The sequence below is a fragment of the Xenopus laevis genome, chromosome 2S (genome assembly GCF_017654675.1).
Source record: "Xenopus laevis strain J_2021 chromosome 2S, Xenopus_laevis_v10.1, whole genome shotgun sequence".
Lineage (NCBI taxonomy): Eukaryota > Metazoa > Chordata > Amphibia > Anura > Pipidae > Xenopus > Xenopus laevis.
The window spans coordinates 22,010,238-22,029,444 of NC_054374.1; the positions used below are offsets into that span (position 1 = coordinate 22,010,238).

At 39.1% G+C, this 19,207-nt stretch overlaps 1 protein-coding gene across 1 annotated transcript in view; it reads right to left on the reverse strand.

Moving 5' to 3' along the window:
- Positions 1–19,207, reverse strand: part of MGC80765 (protein) — a 136,659-nt gene that overhangs the window by 96,783 nt on the left and 20,669 nt on the right. The window contains exon 2 of the mRNA XM_018248265.2: positions 3,924–4,012. Coding sequence (XP_018103754.1) covers positions 3,924–3,962 — 39 coding nt within the window. The 5' untranslated portion in view covers positions 3,963–4,012. The remainder of the gene's footprint in view (positions 1–3,923; positions 4,013–19,207) is intronic.

Below are 19,207 nucleotides of genomic sequence, written 5' to 3' on the forward strand. Positions count from 1 at the left end.
CAATTCCAAGTGTATTGTGATACCAAGATGCAGTACACTAGCTACAGTATACAGTAGGTGTGATTTAGGCAAATACTTCATAGAAACTTCTGCCAGTGATCCCCAACCAGTAGCTCGTGAGCAATATGTTGCTCCCCAACCCCTTGGATGTTGCTCCCAGTGGCCTCAAAGCAGGTGCTTATTTTTAAATTCCAGGCAAGTTTTGGTTGTTGCACTGCCAAACAGATCCTCCTGTAGGCTGCCAGTCCACATAGGGGATACCAACTCTTATTTTGCACCCCCAGGAACTTTTTTTATGCTTGTGTTGCTCCCCAACTCTTTTTACATCTGAATGTTGCTCATGGTTGGAAAAGGTTGGGAATCCCTGAATAATTCTGCCACCCCAATTACTGAGGATACCCGAGTATGCAAAGAGCTATAAATCAGTAAGAGCTGATGGGGGTAAAGGTTACCCATCTCAGCACCTTGCCAGAGCAGAAGTTACAGGGGATTCACAAGCTGTGTTCTATTCGTATGTTGGCAAAAGATCATTAACATTCTTAGCCCTTAAGATTCTTTAATAAAGCAGAAGAACAGGAACAAAATTGCTACGGCATCTGCATTTCATTGTCTGGATGTTTTTATTTAAGGGAGAAGTTGAAAATTTTCCTTTGACTCTTTGAGTCTGTAGGGTTGATATTTACATACAGATGTTCAAAATTGGAGTCAAACAACTTTCATATTGAACAGATATAAAATCGCTTGTGCCCAACAACGTGCGTATCTGTTAATCTGTCTACTTGGTGCCCAGGGCAGTTTTATACAAAACTTGTAACTGGTATAGGATGAATATGTCTATCAGCCTCAGACATCCACGGTCATTAAATAGAGTAACTTAAGGTTCAAATGCATGGGCTACTGGGATTTTTTACTGGCGTGTTCAGTGGCGTAACTAGAAGTTACTGGGCCCCACAGCAAATTCAATTTAGCCCCCAATATTTCTTGAGGTTGTACTTTTTTTAAAAAATATATGTTGAAATTGCTCATTAATTAGGGCCTAATAGGGCCCCCTACACCCCCTGCTCCCCCTTCAGTCACAGGGTCTGCTTCCTCTGTAGTTACGGCACTGGGAGTGATGTCCATGACATAATACTTGGGTGTAATATATGCCAGCATATATGAAATGTTAACACAAATTACATGCACACATTGATGGCTGAATGTACTCAACTGGGTAATCAACCCTCTTGATTGCTTCATTTTGCTGTGGTCATGTACAAGGCTGATCACCCAAACTGATCACATCACAAGATAAGTCAGAGGTAAGTCACAAGCACCTTGATCAGGTATCTCCAAGTCTCTGTTCTGCTACGTTCCCTACATCTAGATCTTATAGAAAAGTGCATATAATGAACTTCAATAAATCAGATAATTACAAGAAAGACACTGATGAAACAATATAAAGACAAAGGCAAAGAGAAATTAGTATAAATGCATCCCTTGAATATATAAATACCCTTGAATAATGAATCTTAAAAAAAAAAGACAAAAAGAACTCCCCTTGATCTTCATATTAATATTTTCCTCTTGTCAACAAAGGCCAAACTATAATAAAGAGGGGAAGATAGAAAGCAGTAAATTACCAAGTCAATGGCATAGCAGTAGATCCACCCATGTGGCAACCAGCAAAGCTGCAGACAATACTTCTGGATCTAGTTAAGTCTGCAGTAATTTCCAAATCTATTATAGATTTGTCTCCCTATTCTCCCTGATCCAGTTTTTGCATCGAGCCTGTGTCTCAGCCACTGGTTTCTATTTTACTGCTTATTTTTCTTAAAAAAGGGAATATATAGGGGTGGCCACAAACAGACCTAATCCAACTCTTTCAACACTTCTGGCTCGGTCTCTGCTTGATGATCCCATCTGTTGTTAATTATGAAATCTGGCTTATTTGTGTGGCAACAGAAGCCTTAGCCTAGAGATAAGAATGTTTAGGGAGCCTTTGATGAGAAAGCTATAAAAAGAATGTCAGGGTTTGTCTATGAAGAGTTACATTATTCCAGCACATGATGAACAATATCTAGTAGTGGTGAGTCTAAAGCAACTGACTGAGCAATTTTGAAAACATTTCAGCACTCATGTGAGCAGCTTCTTCAGTTCAACTACATGTTAGGGAATGTCCTGGCATTTTAAACCCTTACCGTCACATAATCGAGTCACAATGGTACCATAGAGCTTCTCCAGTACACCTCTACCATTCAAAAAAAAGTTGGCTTCTCCTCCTTCCCTTCCAGTTGTACAATTTCATATCCCTCACTGTCTTGTGCCCTTCTGTTCTCAGCAGACCTTGGAACACATGGTAAGTGAGCTCCCACACCTTTTACCAGTGGCTCTTCTAAGCTTAGAAATTCATAAGTCCATGGCAGTGTCTACTGTACAGAAGATGATGGAGCTCATCATGGAGCTAAATCAGCCACACCTCTTCCCACCTGCACCAGGTATCTTCAGCCTATATCCAAGTCACCCTCAACCCAACCCAAAACCCACAAACTGCAGAAATATTCCTGACAGTCCAGTATTTTCCCCAGGCCATAATATTTCCTGTCAATCAATGAACATGCGGGAAATATCAAACTTGATACCCTTGTCAGTAATATCTAAATGAATGATTAATTGACCCTTAAAAATGTTTTTTTATAATATATATCTGGCCGCAGTGTATTATTAATTTATTATAAGTGGGCTTGCTTACTTGTAAAAGTTATATTTTGGCTCCGTTGGGTGAAACCAGAAAACCACAAATTGTAGTTGTGTTTGTAGGTTTGTCGTTTGGCTGGTAAATGTAGGCACAGCCCCATGAGCTGTAATGAAAACAACATGTTTTTGGATATTGTTTAAATGAGACTCAATGGGCTGATTGAAATCATGTTCTTTTCCACATATTGTTTTTTTGTATATTTTTTTAAATTCAAAATGCATTTATTGAGGTCAGAGTGATATTTCCCCTCAATGCAACACAAGACAAAGTAATGTTCCACCATTTACAACTTTAATATCACAGTTATTTTTGTGGGTCTTTCCACATCTCTTTTAAGATTGATCCTGCTCAATGAGCCATGGGTAGAAAATAACTCTAACCACGACTTGCCTTCCATCATATAACAGGGAGGCCCACCAGCACCCAAATAAGAGGTGATGTTCAAACATCTGGCACCATAGCATACAATACACTGTAGATTATTCATGTCCATGTTCCACATATTTCTATGCAGGATCTGCACCTGTGGACTAAATCAAATTTGATACAACTGACCAAAGGCCACATGGACCACTAACGTACATGGATGTTGAGAGGTTTTTTTTGGATGTTTATGAGATATTCTCCTACACCTAATATTTCTGTATTGGTGAAAACAACTCTTCCCAGAATCCCAGAACAATATAGCAATAATGTAACATCCATAACACGAGTGGTACAGCTTCATAGCAATGGCAGTATCTCTTTAAATGGCAACACCACCCTGATAAATGTTATATGTAATCAGGACAAGCAGTGGAAAAAATAGAAAGGGACAGATTTCATATACTAAATAATTGTCGGATAACATTTATTAATCAATGTATATTGGAAAGTTTCTTATTATATCTTATTTTTCATTGTGTAATTTTGTTCAATTATTAGGATGAATTCCCTTATGGAAATGGGAGCATAGCTCATTAAATATTTATTTTCATGATATAACTGCTCATTAAGTAGGTTCCAAATGCATGATGATTCAATAACTCATAGCAACTAATCAGATATTTGAATTCTAAAGCAGACCAATGAATTCTACCCATTGATTGGTTGGTATTAGCCATTGGCACCTTCCTCCTTATACAATTCATCTGAAGTATGACATGATTCATTATCTGGCAATATGTATAAAAGTATGATCACTCACTTTGATATGAGCCGATGGGTCTGGAACAGTCTGAATCATGTCCTTATTCCAGTCCGGATAACATACCACACATTCAGTCCCAGGGATAACTAGAAGGCAAGAAATACAGACGTGAGCCTTAAGGAACGAGTTGGAGAAACAGTGATAAATTAGCAGCACATTCTTGCCTGAAAGAAATCCTTTCTTGTATAAGTAGAAATATAAAACCACATCCACAGCACATCCAAAATATTTCAGGTAGAAGTCGGCATTTGTTAACGTTGGGCCTGAAAAATATTTCCAAGAGATGGGCACTAGAGAGGACTTGTCCCAGTATTCCGTGTTTTTATATAAATGTTATCTCTGTCACTGCTGTATAATTCATATTGTTCTAAAGAAAATAAACAGAGAAGAACCATGCAGTCTATCTGTGCGGCAATAAAAATAGCCTTGATTAGTCAGGCAGCTTAGACAGTAGAAAAAACACACATTTTCTGCTTAGTGAAAAACACACTTTCCATCCTAGAGAGTCAGAGAGCAACCCACATTGCTGGTACCGAACATGTAAACATGGCAGATGACATTCAGTTAATGTCCTCTATCTGATTATCAGAGGGTCATAGACTCTATGCACCACCAAACCATATCCTATCAAAAGTATCTCATGGGTCATGAGCATGGGTCACACTGGACACTCTTAGCCAGACAGGTCACCCCATTAAGGTTATCAGCTAGTGGTCCAATTATCCTCCAGTGCACTCTGTTTAGTGAGCAATATGCTAACCCCGAATCCCTTTAGCTATGTGGTCCATTCACTTAAGTTCAGAAATGCCGAAGGAGAGCTACCTCCAGTTATCAATCTTTTGGTGGAGCACAAGGCTGCTCTTTATAGCCTTGCCTACTATCTTACATTCCTAGAACGTACTACAACAAATGCTAGTCCTGTAAACTTTACTCATAGGTTCCCTGCTCCCCAACATCCTCTTGAAGGGTTGTCACTCTACAACTTTAGTAGAACTATTTTTACTGGATCTTGTTGACACAAAGCTCTCCAGGCACCTGGAAAGAGAGAATGGAAGGAAGAACCACCCCTTTTCCAATTACTGTGGTCAATATCTTTATGAGCCAATAACACAGATAACACAGTATCTAAGTAGATAAAAGATACAGAAGCTTCTGCCAATGGCACTTATAGGAGATGTCCATTCATGGGGACTATTAACACTATGGGTCCCTACAGATGCTTAAAAAATTATTTTTCTGATATTGTGCCTCACTGCTGTACATGCATAACTTTTATAAGAACAACAGTTCAGCTAGTTCATGGTCAACCTGCATAATAATCTTCTTCAAAACTCCAGGTTTGGGTCAGTGATGTTGAAAGAAGGAATTTGCAGGACAGTTGTCCCTTTTTCAAATTTGCTTTTGTTCCAGATCCTGCTCACATATATAGTACTAAGACTAAAACCATATATAGTACTAAGACTTTTAAAGGTAAAAAAACGTGTGATGATGCTGAGCCATTGCAGTGTCAACCATTACATTTCTTTTATTTGAAAAGATTATGGGATGGGATCCTATCAGCTCAATACAAACCAATTCTTGCCCATCATTCATAAAGGTATAAAGCAGAAAGTCAATACTTGAAGAAGATTTGATGGCCATGCACGATAGGCACATCTAGCAGTGTCGAACTGGCCCACCGGGATAACAGGGAAAACTCCTGGTGGGCCCAAGTGTCAGTGGGCCCTCTTACTTCTAACCATGTGGCCTATTTCACGGTCATTCTCTATTTCTTGATGGGAAAAAAGAGGCTTAATAATAGAAGAATAAAGAGTAACAAGATATAAAAGACTAGGAGAATAAAGAGGTTGAGTGAGGTGAGGAGAAATGATAGTTTGGAAAGTGGACCCACGGACTAAAGTTTTCTGGTGGGCCCACGGTCTAAGGTTTTCTGGTGGGCCACTGGCATCCAACTCTGACACTGACATTTAGAATGGTCACTAAATAACTTTGGAAATTCCTTGGGATGAGCCGTTGCACCAGATCTTAGAGGAATGGTATTGGTTAGCCATTTTGCACCCAGATAGAATGTTATAATTTTTTTTTGGGTAATTGTATACAGTATCTATCACAGTATTCCTGTCTATATTTACAGTATGTATAGGAAAAGAATGTTCAACAGAATTTCTGTTATTTCACTATAACCTGGACCAATTTATAAAAGTATTTTTCTTCTGTTGACTCTATGTTGAATCTATGTACAGTATCTCTTGCTAAGTTATTACACTATCATCTTATAATATCCAATGATGGAAGTCAACTACAGATTTAATTTAAAGCACCCAACAATTAAAATACCCATATTCCATACAGTATATTGCATGGCACTAATGGTACAGAATACTCATTATAAACAAGTTGGTCCATGACAAGATTCTGAAAGAGGACAAAAGCCACAATAAACAGTGATGTCAAAAAACCTTTCTCATTGAAGACAATAACAGTGTCTAGGACTGGACTGGACTGGACCCTGCTGCACTATAGAAGAATTATAGTGGATACATTTTATTTTATGTAAAAATAAAGACCACCAGGTCATTTACTAGCAGACTTCGGTTCTGCTGTCATATGGTAATGATATTTATCCCTCATTCCTGGGAGCCAGATGTGCTAAATAAAACATGGCCCGTTGATATTTTTGGCAAACTGTGAACTTTAACTCAACTTTGAACATATTTTATTTGCCAAATGCCAAAAATCTATCAGTAAAATAGAAGAAAGTGGGATAAAAGTATCTTTTATTATATTTGTACCAGGTCTGCACAGGTCAGCTTTATGGTCGGCAGCAGTCTAGGGTGGAGTAAAAGGACAGTTTGCTTGTTCCATAAATGTAGATTTAAAAACGATTTTGACTTAAAGGTAAACTATACCCCCAAAAAATGTAGGTCTCTCTATAAAAAATATATTGCATAAAACAGCTCATATGTAAAACCCTGCTTCATGTTAATACATTTTCATAATAATATAATTTTTTAATACTATGTGCCATCCTAAATAGAAAACTGCCTTTTTAAGAACTATCTGTGATGCTTCAATTCATGGTGAACACACAAACCAAACAATCCACCTGTTGCTTATGTTTTCATTTTGGGGGTATTGTTTTCCTTTAAGGGTAAAAACAATGGAGAGAGGGGCAAAATTAGAAGAAATAAACTTCTTGTTAACTGACTTTCAAGCAAGAGTGAGAAAACTGTATTGCAAGAAATAGCAAAATATAGGGGAGTTGCTTAGAGAATGAAAAAGTGGAAGAAAAAAGAGAACTAAAAGCAAGATGAAGAATCATAATTGGAGTTTAATAAGGTTTGATATTTCTAAGAAACACCGTAATGCAGATTGCATGAGATCCCACATCATCCACCAGGCCCTGTTTGTTCTGTGATGTAGTATATTGGCATTGTCTTGCAGAGTATCAGGTATCAAAGTTTCCAACATTCTACAGAAGTGGCACCAACATGATGTCAGGCTCAAGGGAGAAAATAATTGCAATAAACTCTTTTTATTGGGGTTTTTAATGCTGTTGGTTAATTGAAATATGTTTTTTGTTTTTTATTCGACATTGCCAAATATTTGTTTTAAAGCTGTTTGATCTGAACCCTTAAAGGCTCGGCAGAAATCTATACGTGTAGTTATAACTGCATGTAAGTTAAAACTGAGACACTTCTATGAGAAAGAGATTGCCCCTATAGTAGTATTTCATATAACATAAACAGAAAAACTATAATTTGGGAATCCAAAACAGCTTGATACAGCACCAGTCATGCACCACTATAACTGAACCATTATAACTTCAAAAGACTATGGTAAGCTCGTAATAATAGCAGAACGTTAATTATCACTTCACACTTATCCCTGAGACTTCTGTCTTCCTTAGCTTGTACCACACTCAAGCACACAAGGGCTTTCAAAAGTCAAGTGCTTAGATGCCTTCTGTAACACTGGTTACAATATACTTAAACTTCACTGCCACTAAGTACCAGCTGATTTGTATAACATACATTGTTCCATAGAACAAGATAGGTTTAAGTATGTTTATTCTGCTAGGCAGTTCTGTTTATTCTACCGACCACTAATAAGCCTCACACTGCTGGCAAGTGGTAGTGAAATGGCTGATATTTCTTCTGAATAGTAAAACCAATGTTTTCATTGGAAAGCGCTTTGTGGAGTGAAATATGGGATTGTTGATGCATTATCCTACGTGGTACATTCCAAGATTGAAAGTCAACTGACACGATAGGGTTGCGTAGGTTTCAAGCTCCCAGCGTCATCCGCCTCCAGCAGATCTGAACTTCAAGGGAAAATATCATTGGCAAATAAGAGATTTAATTGCAATTCAAAATTAATGTTTAATGAAGAAAACTTAAAAATGTATTGTGTCAGAGCATATACTTTATAGTTTTGAGTAAAGCTGAAAAATCAACATGATCAGGGGAGGAGGATGACTTTTCATTATTTGGAGTTTCAGGCATTTATGTCACTGCATTTTTCCCCACACTAAAAACTTGACATCAAAATGTCTAAATTCCCCCCCCCCCACAGCTGTCCATGGTACATTTTCAAATGATAATCACCTGTATTAGCATTTTAATAGGGAGCAATGGAAAATAATGTGTACCTGGAGAGAGGAGAAAAGTTAAAAGAAAACTGTGCCCATACTGTATATTTAATACTGCATATAATGTTTAACAATGGGCTTAGATAGGGGGCAGGTTTGAGTATGTGTAGATTGGACAGATGAATTTTTAAAAAAAAACCTTTGCGCCAGGGCCCCCTTTACAAGAAAAAAAAATTGGTGGCAGGGGCCTATAGATTATTAAAATAAAACATTGGTGGCCAGGGGATTAGAAAAAAAAAACCCACATTGGTGTCAGTAGAATTGAACTCGTGGCTATAGGACTTCAATTATAGCTATTTTCGTGACTTCGGGTCTTTTCACAGATTCAGGACTTCAGTGTCGGCTCCTTTAGTGACTTTGAGTCTTTCCGCCGCTTAGGACTTTGTATGTTTGGCACTTCCGCATTCGGCTGTTCGGGACTTCGCAAGCAGAGGCACGGCTGCGGAGCAGTCAAGGGGGGCCGGCTCACTGAAAAGCGCAGCACTGCCAGGCGCCCCTTCAGCCCGGGGACACTTGTCCCCCCCCTCTCCCCCCCTGATGTCGGCCCTGGTTGCAGGTCAAACATGACAACACTTTTCTAAGCAACAATAGACCCTCCCTGCTTTAAATAACATGCACTGGAACAATCTCTGTCTGTTGTTTTCCAACATGAAGGTATATGAGGCAGGCAGAATGAGGTGGTGAAAACCCCAGAGAAGACAGAGCCTTGGTACAAGAAAAAATGTTAGAATAGCAGTCTGAAGCTCCTCAAACTAGAATTAAGAGCTAGTACATATGGTCTTTACGAGAGTAGAGAGGCCCTTTTACTTTACTTTGAAAGGTCTTATACTTCCTTTTTAGAATTAATAGCTCTGCTTGGCATGTTACATCTTTAAGCCATTGATTTTTTTACATCTGTCCCACCAAAGTTGCAGCAGTTAAAAAGATACCCACTTCATTAAAAACCTCTGGTGTCTAGATTAATGTACAAGAAGCCTTATACTCTCCTTTACCAATCTACAGCAAGGTTCTAGTACTGTCATAGTTTCTTTCATTTTCCACTTTTCTTGTGCAACACTAGGGTTTAGTGTAGTGAAATAAGAGACCAAAAGGACTTCAGACCACTGACTCTTTTTTGGGTTAGTGTGAGCTAAAATCACATGCCTCACCATACATTCGCCAGTAAATATATATTTTGGCCAAAAGTACAGTATCTGGACACGTGTCTGTTTAGCTTTGCACTGCAAAAACCAAGAGTATTAACATGAAATTGATCTACAACAACAGCCCTACACTTCTCAAAAAGGCATCCTCTAGATGTTGGAACATCCAGCTGGGTTTGCTTTAATTCATCCTTAAGAGGTTTGGCACTGATATGGCAATCGAGTCTGGCTCACCTTGACATTTCAGTTGTCCCACACACATTCAGTTGGGTTCAGATTATGGCTTTGTGTAGCCAATTTAGCAAACCTATTCTATATGGACCTAATTTTGAGTATGGGAGTATCACTATCGCCACAAAGTTAGATTCATGAATTGTAGAAGAATATCAGTATATGATATAGTGGCACCGATGCCAATAATGATGAGTGTGGCTTAAATTACCAATTCCAGCCATTACAAGGGGTCTCTATAAACTTTTGGCCATATAATATGTAAGAAGAAGTCACTATAACTTTCTCATTTTACTAGCTAATTTCATTTATTAAACCAGGGATCCCCAACCTTTTTCACCCATGAACCACATTTAATTGTAAAAATAGTTGGAGAGCAACACAAGCATGAAAATATGTGATTGACTATTGGTCAAGGAGGCTCTGTTTGGCAGTACAGCTGGTTTTATGCAACTAAAAGCAAAGATTAAAAATCAGCACCTGCTTTGAGGCTACTGGGAGTAACATCCAAGGGGTTGGTGAGCAACATGTTGGGGATTACTGCCCTAAACCATGTACGAAGCTTTCAACAAAAATGAAAAATGTTGATTTTAATGGTGGTTACTTTAACCTATAGAAAATATCTGCTCACACTCCATACAGCATCTCCATTTTCCAAGTATTAATGTATTAAAATAATGTGCTAAACACATTTCAGGAACTTTGCTTGGAACTGCTTAAGTCCAAACAAGATCTTGCTGCACACTAGCAGACTTGCCCACCCAACACGCCTTTATGTTCTTGTGATCGAATAGCTCAGGGGAAAAAAAAATGGCTCTGCTTCAAAAATATAAAATGAGGGAATCTTCCCAGCCAAGAGGATGATTTATTGGTCTTGACAATTTTTTGGCTTTTGGGGGACATGTCCGGCCACCTCTTAAACCATCATCACATGTGGTTGTGTCCTTCTCTCTCGGATGGAAATGATGACAGAGGCTGTTTTCAAGACTTTTCCACCCCCAAGAGGAAAGGAGTGAAAATCTGAACCTCTATCTGAACGGCGTCCAAAAGAAACGCATATTAAAGTGCACATAATGTTAAATAAGCTACTCTGTGCAAAGTCAGTGACACTAAATAAATCTGTTTGTTCAGTGTCGTATTGAGCCAGACAGCTAGGAGAACTCAAGCTATGGCAGCTACCTCTTTGTACACGTCACCATGGATCTCGCAGAGATGTTACAATCCATCATGGGGGCTTTTCTGCAATATGTGCTGGCTCTGCCATACCTGCTATTGAATATCTGCAGCTGGGAGCAAAAAACTGTCTAAACAATACACACATCTATATGAACTGAGCATAAACATGTTGAAATGAGAGCTGAAATATGAGGAAATGAATGTCACTTTCTCATATTTTCATGCTAGCATTAATATTTTCTATTCTTAAAAGGGATGTAAAGTTTTTAAAAAATAAATAAGCAGCAAGTGCCTATGCATTTGCCAGTATATAATAAGATTATAGTAATGCTCTTCATGGCTATGTGCCAATTGCCAGGGCCATACTGTCTATGTAGGCATCCAAGGACCCATACCCACATGGGAAGACAATTGGCACAGACTCATAGACAGTACTGTGCCAACAGGATAGAGGAGGTGGGACATACCTAGGGCATCACAATATAATAATTCAGTGCTCTTAGTAGAATCATAATAGCATCACTAGGCCTCAACAAAAAAATGTCTTATTGACCACTTTCCTAATCCAGTGGATCTTACAATAAATATCCCTATGCCTCTGTGCTGTACTTTCTAAGTAGGCATCCAAGGGCCCATACCTAAATGGGCAGCCAATTGGCACAGGTACATAGACATTACTGCACCAATTAGATGGAAGAGAGAGAGAGGGGGACATGCCTAGGGCATCCCAACATAAGAATCCAATCATAATAGCATCTTAAAAAATGTCTTAGTGACCCCTTTCTTGATCTTACAATCAATGTCTCTATGCCTATGTGTTTGTAGTATGGGAGGAAACTGAAGTACCTTGGGGGAAACAAGAGGTAAGTATATAAAGTCTTTGCAGACCATGTTCGATTTTGAATCAAATCAACTCATAACTCATATCTCATACTGGGCAGTTAAAGGATCTTCTGATACAAAGTAACACCACTCAGTGCCCCAGCACTGCACAGTTCTCATACCATGGTTGCCTGCAAACTGAAACACAAGGGCTGATTTACTACTGCAACTGTGGTGTGGCAAATTCTTGCATGGATTGATGGCATTCATTAAAGGTAATTGTGCCCAAACACACTCCTTGTACATCCTTACAGTTGCACTTTAAACCAGTGTATCCATCCTACCCACTGTTCCAATAATGTGCCTGGTTACATAGGGGAACCCTGGATCTACTGTCATCTTCCAGCTGGCAGTAAATCAAGGTTTCCCAGTGTAAACTGTGTCAATACATGCAGCGGACTTGCCTAAAGGATCAACTGCCTGACTGTCACCAGAAAATGTCCCACCAACTTTCAATGCAATAACATCCAATTCATGTTAAAATACAAGGATAATTATTTTCACAAATGAGCACAGTTTCTTCACCTCGTGATCAAAATTACACTGGAATTGTGGGGATAAACGGCATTCTGGGTAAAAAAACATGGCAAAGTAAACTGCACTTTGCACATTGTACTTGTGTTCGCCCTACAGATTCATTCAAACGAATGCACTAGTTTCTTTGGTGCACCTAAAACCGCCCTCAAGCGCTTTCTAAAAGATGATAATGGGATTAAAACATAGACCTCCTACTTTACTCATTCAGCCCTATTTCAACTCCCCCAACAAACCCACGCTTGGCTATTTACCCCTGTTTCCATTCTCATTCTACGGGAAAAAAAAGAACATCTTGGCACAAATAGAAATCTCGGTTGACCAGCATGAAAATAACAAGTATTTGAAGTCAATCAATTTGTATTTGATCCAGGGGTGCTTTGCCAATGAGGCGAGTTGAGGCTGTCGCCTCAGGCGGCAGTGCCCCACTAGATACCAGGGGCAGCAAAAATGCTGCTCCTGGTACTTTAAGAGCGAATTTCCGGGGGAAGGGGGCAGCAGCAAATGCTGCTGCCTCAGGCGGCGGAGGGGCCAGGATCGCCCCTGATTTGATCTCTCTAAAAAGAAAGAAAAGCCTGATTTTTCCATGAAGCCCCCCATTCCAAGAAAAGAGAAAAAGGAAAAGAAAAGCTTATGTGGCTCCATTCGACATCATGTACAATGGGGTAGAAAAGCAAATAGATGATGAACGGATATATTCTGTGAGCGCTAAAACAGCAAATGAAGCCGGTTTATTTGCCACTCTCAGGAGCAGAGGAGGTTTATTTTTCTAATTCCCGCAGCATTCTCCTGATTCCGAGTGGAAAAGGGAACCAGTGTGAAGGGCCTTTTCCCAGACACAGGAATTTATTGAGAGAAAGGGGAGGGGGAGGCATAGAATTAAATAAATAATAGCACTGACATTAATAGTTTTGAGGCTCTAGACTAGTTACATTCAAATTTGGACACTTGTGTACTTTTTCTCCTTTGAGAAGTTTGAGAAGGATGGGTGGCCTCAGTGAAATTTTGGACATAATAAAATACTGTTACTTTTCTTAGAACTAGAGATGCCAATGAACCCCATATCATTTGGATGTTAGAGATCCTGTCCTTGATTCTTTTTCACCTACTTCCTTTTAAATAAGGTGTCGAAAATTCCCAAAATGGATCATTGCCTCCCTAATAACATTGGGTCAGTTAGTTGGTCTCTAGTTGAAGCAGGATCGAATCTAGTGTTAGGCAGATGAGGCAAATGTTTAGGGTGCACATGTTTAGGGACAGTATGACCTCTGGCACTATGGATCCACTTGCCTTGGATGCCAGAAGCTTTCTGGCCAGTTGATGACTCTGTAGAACCTACTTGTCAATTAATCCGGGCCAGTTGATGACTCTGTAGAACCTACTTGTCAATGAATCCTGTGAGTTGTGTTTAGCAGCTGGAGGGGCACAGATTGGCCCTTCCAATGTAGTAATGAATGATATTGTATTTATAGAATCCATTTCAACCATATGCCCAATCTGAACCTGGGGCCCCAAAGCAAATGGCTGGGCATCCAACTGCCTGGAAAGGCAATAATATAAAGGTAAAGAGACACATTGGTATAACAGTAAGGGAAGCAGACCTTATGATGGCTCAGTACAAACGTCTATGTATACCCACAGCCACACTGCTTGTGGTCAAAAAATAATTTTTGCACCCTCTGAAAATGTTTCTATATGAGAATTTTGTTTTATGTGCTTGTTTCAGCAATGTGAGAAGAGAGGTGTAACTACAGAGGAAACAGACCCTGCGGTTGCAATAGGGCCCAGGACTGTAGGGGTAGTGATGTACAGGTCAGGTTTTTCCCGACCAGCATCCGATCTGCACCCGCCATCCCTCCACCCATCTTGGTCAGATAGGTAAACTTATCAGTTTTTTGGGTCCCTAAATTGAATTTGCTGTTAGGCCACTGGTTCAGCTTCAGTTGACCTTAGGCTGGCCCAGAAGTGACAGTGCTAAATTAAAAAGCACTTGCACTTCTACACCTAGCCTTAAAATGGAAATTCAGCTCAAGGTATAAAATTGGTAGGCACAAGTCAGTCCTGTCCATAGACAATAGAAACGTAGGCAGTAAACGTAGACAGAAAGTGGGATATTTATGTGCCCCTTGCCCCTCATGAATACAGAACTGCCCCAACACAGATACGTCTGTATTTAATTGAGAGGGGTACCGGCAGTTTCAGACTGGGATGTCAGGGGCCCACCAGAAAACCTTAGACTGTGGGCCCACTTTCCAAACTGTTATACCTCCTCTACTCACTCAAGCTCTTTATTATCTTAGTCTACTTAATAAATTCTTCCATTATTAAGCATTTTCCCCCATAAAGAAATAGGGAATGATCATGAAATAGGCTAAATGTTTAAAAGCAAGAGGCCCACTGACACCTGGGCCCACAAGGAGTTTTCCTTGTATCCCTGTGGGCCAGTTCCATGCGGGTACCGGTCCCTGCCCAGACACCTGTAGCAATTGTTATATGTGCAAGGCACAAATAGTAAAAACATGGTGGATTGCACCCATTTTCTTGCCCTGCAGGGTACAGTGTAAAACCAACAAAATTAAAACTACATTTTAATGCTTTCAATATCACAAAGAAAAGAATGTCAGTGTAGGACTGTATATATTTTTATGTATATCTATATATAGTATGAAATACATACAGTACATACATGGGCACACAAAGACTTTTTTATATATATGTACTTTGAATAAGGCAAATTTAGTTAAGGAGAAAGAGAGATGTCTCCATGTGCGGGGGTTTGCCACAGCATATTTTTTCCTGCAGATTAGCACATGGCGGCCTACAGACTATCTTGGATTATGTGGCTGAATGGAATGCAATGGAACCATTCCTGATGCTGACATCTGTTAAGAACAGAGCAGAAAATTCCCCAAACAGAACCTTTACAATCACAGTCATTTACCAATGTGCTAAGAATAAACAGAAATCGTTCCTATAGAAGGGAAGGAGACGTGAGTCATGTCTGACACATTTTCTACGTTGGACCTCCCCTTCTTCTCGTTTCGCTTCTCCTCTTGCTCAAGGAACACAGTTGTTTTTTATGAGTATTAACTAGCTGTAAAATAAAATACTGACACTATATACTGTATAGGCATGCCCGTTGGGAGCCCTTTATGCAGCGCTGTTGGAATGAATCCAAAGATTTTATGGGTTTCTTGCGCTCAAATATGGTAAACAATAATTAAAGTCACGCATTTGTATTTTACATACAGTAGAATATTAAAATGAATGGTATTTTTCTCCTCTCCGGTATCAGAACTGCTGGGCTTTTTAATAATAGCCGCTAAGAACTCCTAAGGACTCATTTAACAACCAAATTTCATAAACTGATGGCATTCGTTATAGCTGCTCCCTCCACACTGATGTGTCCATCTCTTTAAGTATTTCAAACCATGCTCATACTTGTGGTACAGAAGACACAGACATAATTTTGATGCCATGAAGGGGAGATTACAAAAATGCAGACTTTTCAGGAAAAAGCCAGAAAAAAATTGTACGATTCGGGTTTTCTATGATCCAATTAAATCAAGCTTTTTTTTTTAATAATAAATAAGGTCAAATTGTGTATTCTAGTTTGGTCTGACTTTTAGAAATAAAATATCAGAAAAATTGGAAATTTTGATAAATAACCCAGATGAAAATAAGCATCCCAAATGGCAAGTTTACATCAATTAATTCTTTGGGTTTAAATCCCCTTAATAGAAGAATATGTTAGCCTTTTATAAGGGGCAATAACAATATTTGGAGAAGCAGAGTGTAAGAAACTTTTACTACATTCTTAGAAAGCATTAGAGTAGTGCCAATAATAACTGTTATTTAATTTGCACTGGACAAATAGCTAATTTTGGCCCAGCTCCATATAATATACTGACAAATGACCAGAGAAAACAGTCATGCTGAGAAATGTAGAACTTGTTACCTATATCACAGCGATGACCATGAAGGTCTAACATATGTAAATCAGGCTTTTCTATGAGCACAACTCCATCAGGCAGAATCTGTTAAAATTCCAAGCCAAGAATCTTAGCCAAAGTTAATGTTATGATTGTTCAATGTTGATGATATATACGCTAATTAAAATGTGCAGTAACTGTTGATATCCCAAGAGTAATGCAAACAGTATTTGAGAAGAAATGGAGATAAGAAGAGAACTGGAGAAAGAAGATTGCATAAAGCATAAAGCAGGGGTGTAACTATAGAGGAAGCAGACCCTGTGGTTGCAGGGGGACCCAGGAGGTATATCGGCCCAGGAGATATGGGGGCCCCATGAGGCTCTAGTTCATATACAGTTTCAATAAATATTGGTAAAACAGGTCAACCTCTAAACATTTTGGGGGCCTGAAAAATAATTTGCAGAGGGACCCAGTAATATCTAGTTACATCACTGGCATAAAGATTGCAGAAAGCATAAATGCAGAATGATGAGAAATGGAGTGGCAGAGCAGAGAGAGAAGGGTGAATGAGTAGCAAAAGCGAAAGGGAGAATATAGAGGGCAAGAGTTGAGAATATCATGGAAGAAAAGGAAAATTTGGGGAGCAGAATGGAAGAACAGAGAAGAGAAAAGAGAAGGAGAGCAGAAGAAAAAGGCAAGCAAGTAGTATGATGGAAAATAATGCCCAGGTTGTGTATCGCGTATGGTTGGTTGGAATAATTTAGGGGAACAAGACCTTTTTAAAAATATGAGAGACTGAGACAAATGTTTCTTATCCGTGCATGGGGATTTCTATAAACCATTTATTTCTTCGCTCTGATTTATTCTGGAATAATATAAAAATGATTGGTGTGCGGCCATGCAAGTAAAGGATTTCAATCAGTAAAGTACATCAATGTTGCCGTTTATAGGTTAATTCATGTACTTTACCGATTGGTGGGTCCAGGGTATATATAGGCCTTGCCTGTTTAGCCTATGTTTAAATGCCGAGGTGCACAAAGCGAATAAGGCTTTCTGTACGTCTACTATTTGTCTAAAATAAAGTCTGCAGTTCCTTTACTTTGCCCATTCGCAGGATCTATGAGTGCCTGCTGTTTTTATCTTGTCCTGATTTATTCTTCAGACTTTTTTAATCATCTGAAGTATCCATCAACAAGTGAACAATATAAATACAAGTATGTCTTACCATATGACTTTACAATGAAAGTACACAAAAATAGAAATCAGGTCGATGTGTCATTTTGGCAGATAAAGTAACAGGATATAAGTCATACTCTACAACACTTTGAATTTTGATTTTAAGTGTTTGGTTTTTAAGAGCGTTGGACAAGCACCAGATGAGTAATTGTAGAAGGTTTCTCTGTGTTTAGCAAGAGCAATTTGTGGGAGGAAATACTTCTGTTTTGCTCCTGCAAGATAAATACTAAAGAAAGAAAATGTGATGGATCACAGTTTACTCAGACTGATGCATTTATTTATTAACACAGAGTACAATTGGATGGCTGAGAAAAATATTTAAACTGAACGTATGGACTGTGTTGTATAAGCATGTCAACATGGATTTCTGGCCAGCTGTCTAACAAGGCTGTGAGCTGGTTTCATCCTACTGGAAATTTACATAAGCACATATGGACAAACTACCCACTGAGTGGTAGAAGTAGATGTGAACAGTGTAGGTGGTTATTCAAAGCTCAGTATCAGTATATATAGTCTTGGTTATTATGCTTGCTTAATATCCCATCATCCAAGCCACTCTCAAAGGCATTAAATAGAATCATTAAAAAGAGAGTATTACCGGCACACAGGACAGCACTGTATAATTTGTTGGAGCTATATAACTAAATGATGATGATATAACTAGCAATCATGTTATTTTTCCTCAAATGGGTGCAATCCTATTTGTTTTTAGTACTGTGCCCTACACTGCACCTTCAGAAATTGCCAAAAGTCTATGTGAAGAGAGCTGCACCCTTGTTATCAGTATAGCACTGACAACATTCAGCAACACTGTATTCATGATTTTTCGGCAGGGGAAACACTAGTGGGGTTCATTTATCAACACTGGCCAAATTTGCCCATGGGCAGTAACCCATAACAACCAATCAAACTGCAGCATTCATTGTTCTACTTGCAGCTGGCTTTTAAAAGCTAATCACTGATTGGTTGCTATAGGTAACTGCCCATGGGCAAATTTGCCCAGTGTTGATAAATGAGCCCCACTGAGACATATGCCCTCCCATCCACTTTTGAGCCCCTAACTTGAGCATCATTGTGGGGGGTCCCAGCTGCATGGACTGTACCTGGACACACTGCTCTGGGTAGTTCCGTTACTGGGCAATTTTATTTACATTTTGACCTTCTCCACAATGCCACAGCTGAAACTTGTCACTTACTAAGTGCTTGACAAAATCTACCCAATGGATTGACCATGCATTTTTAGCTTTCAGCAGGTACCATCTTTCCTGTAAAAAGCCTGTTGCACTCAATCTCCCTGTCTGAAACCATCACCTCCAAATAGTCACTGGTAGTCGTTACTCCATGCCCTCTTTATAATATAGTCACTAACATCATATACAGTACATGCCCCTCATGAGCAGACCCCAAATCATACACCATCATATTGCACATCCATAACATTCGTAACAGTTTGAGGGCAGGGATCAAATTCTCAAAACCACTTTGCATGAAAAGAAC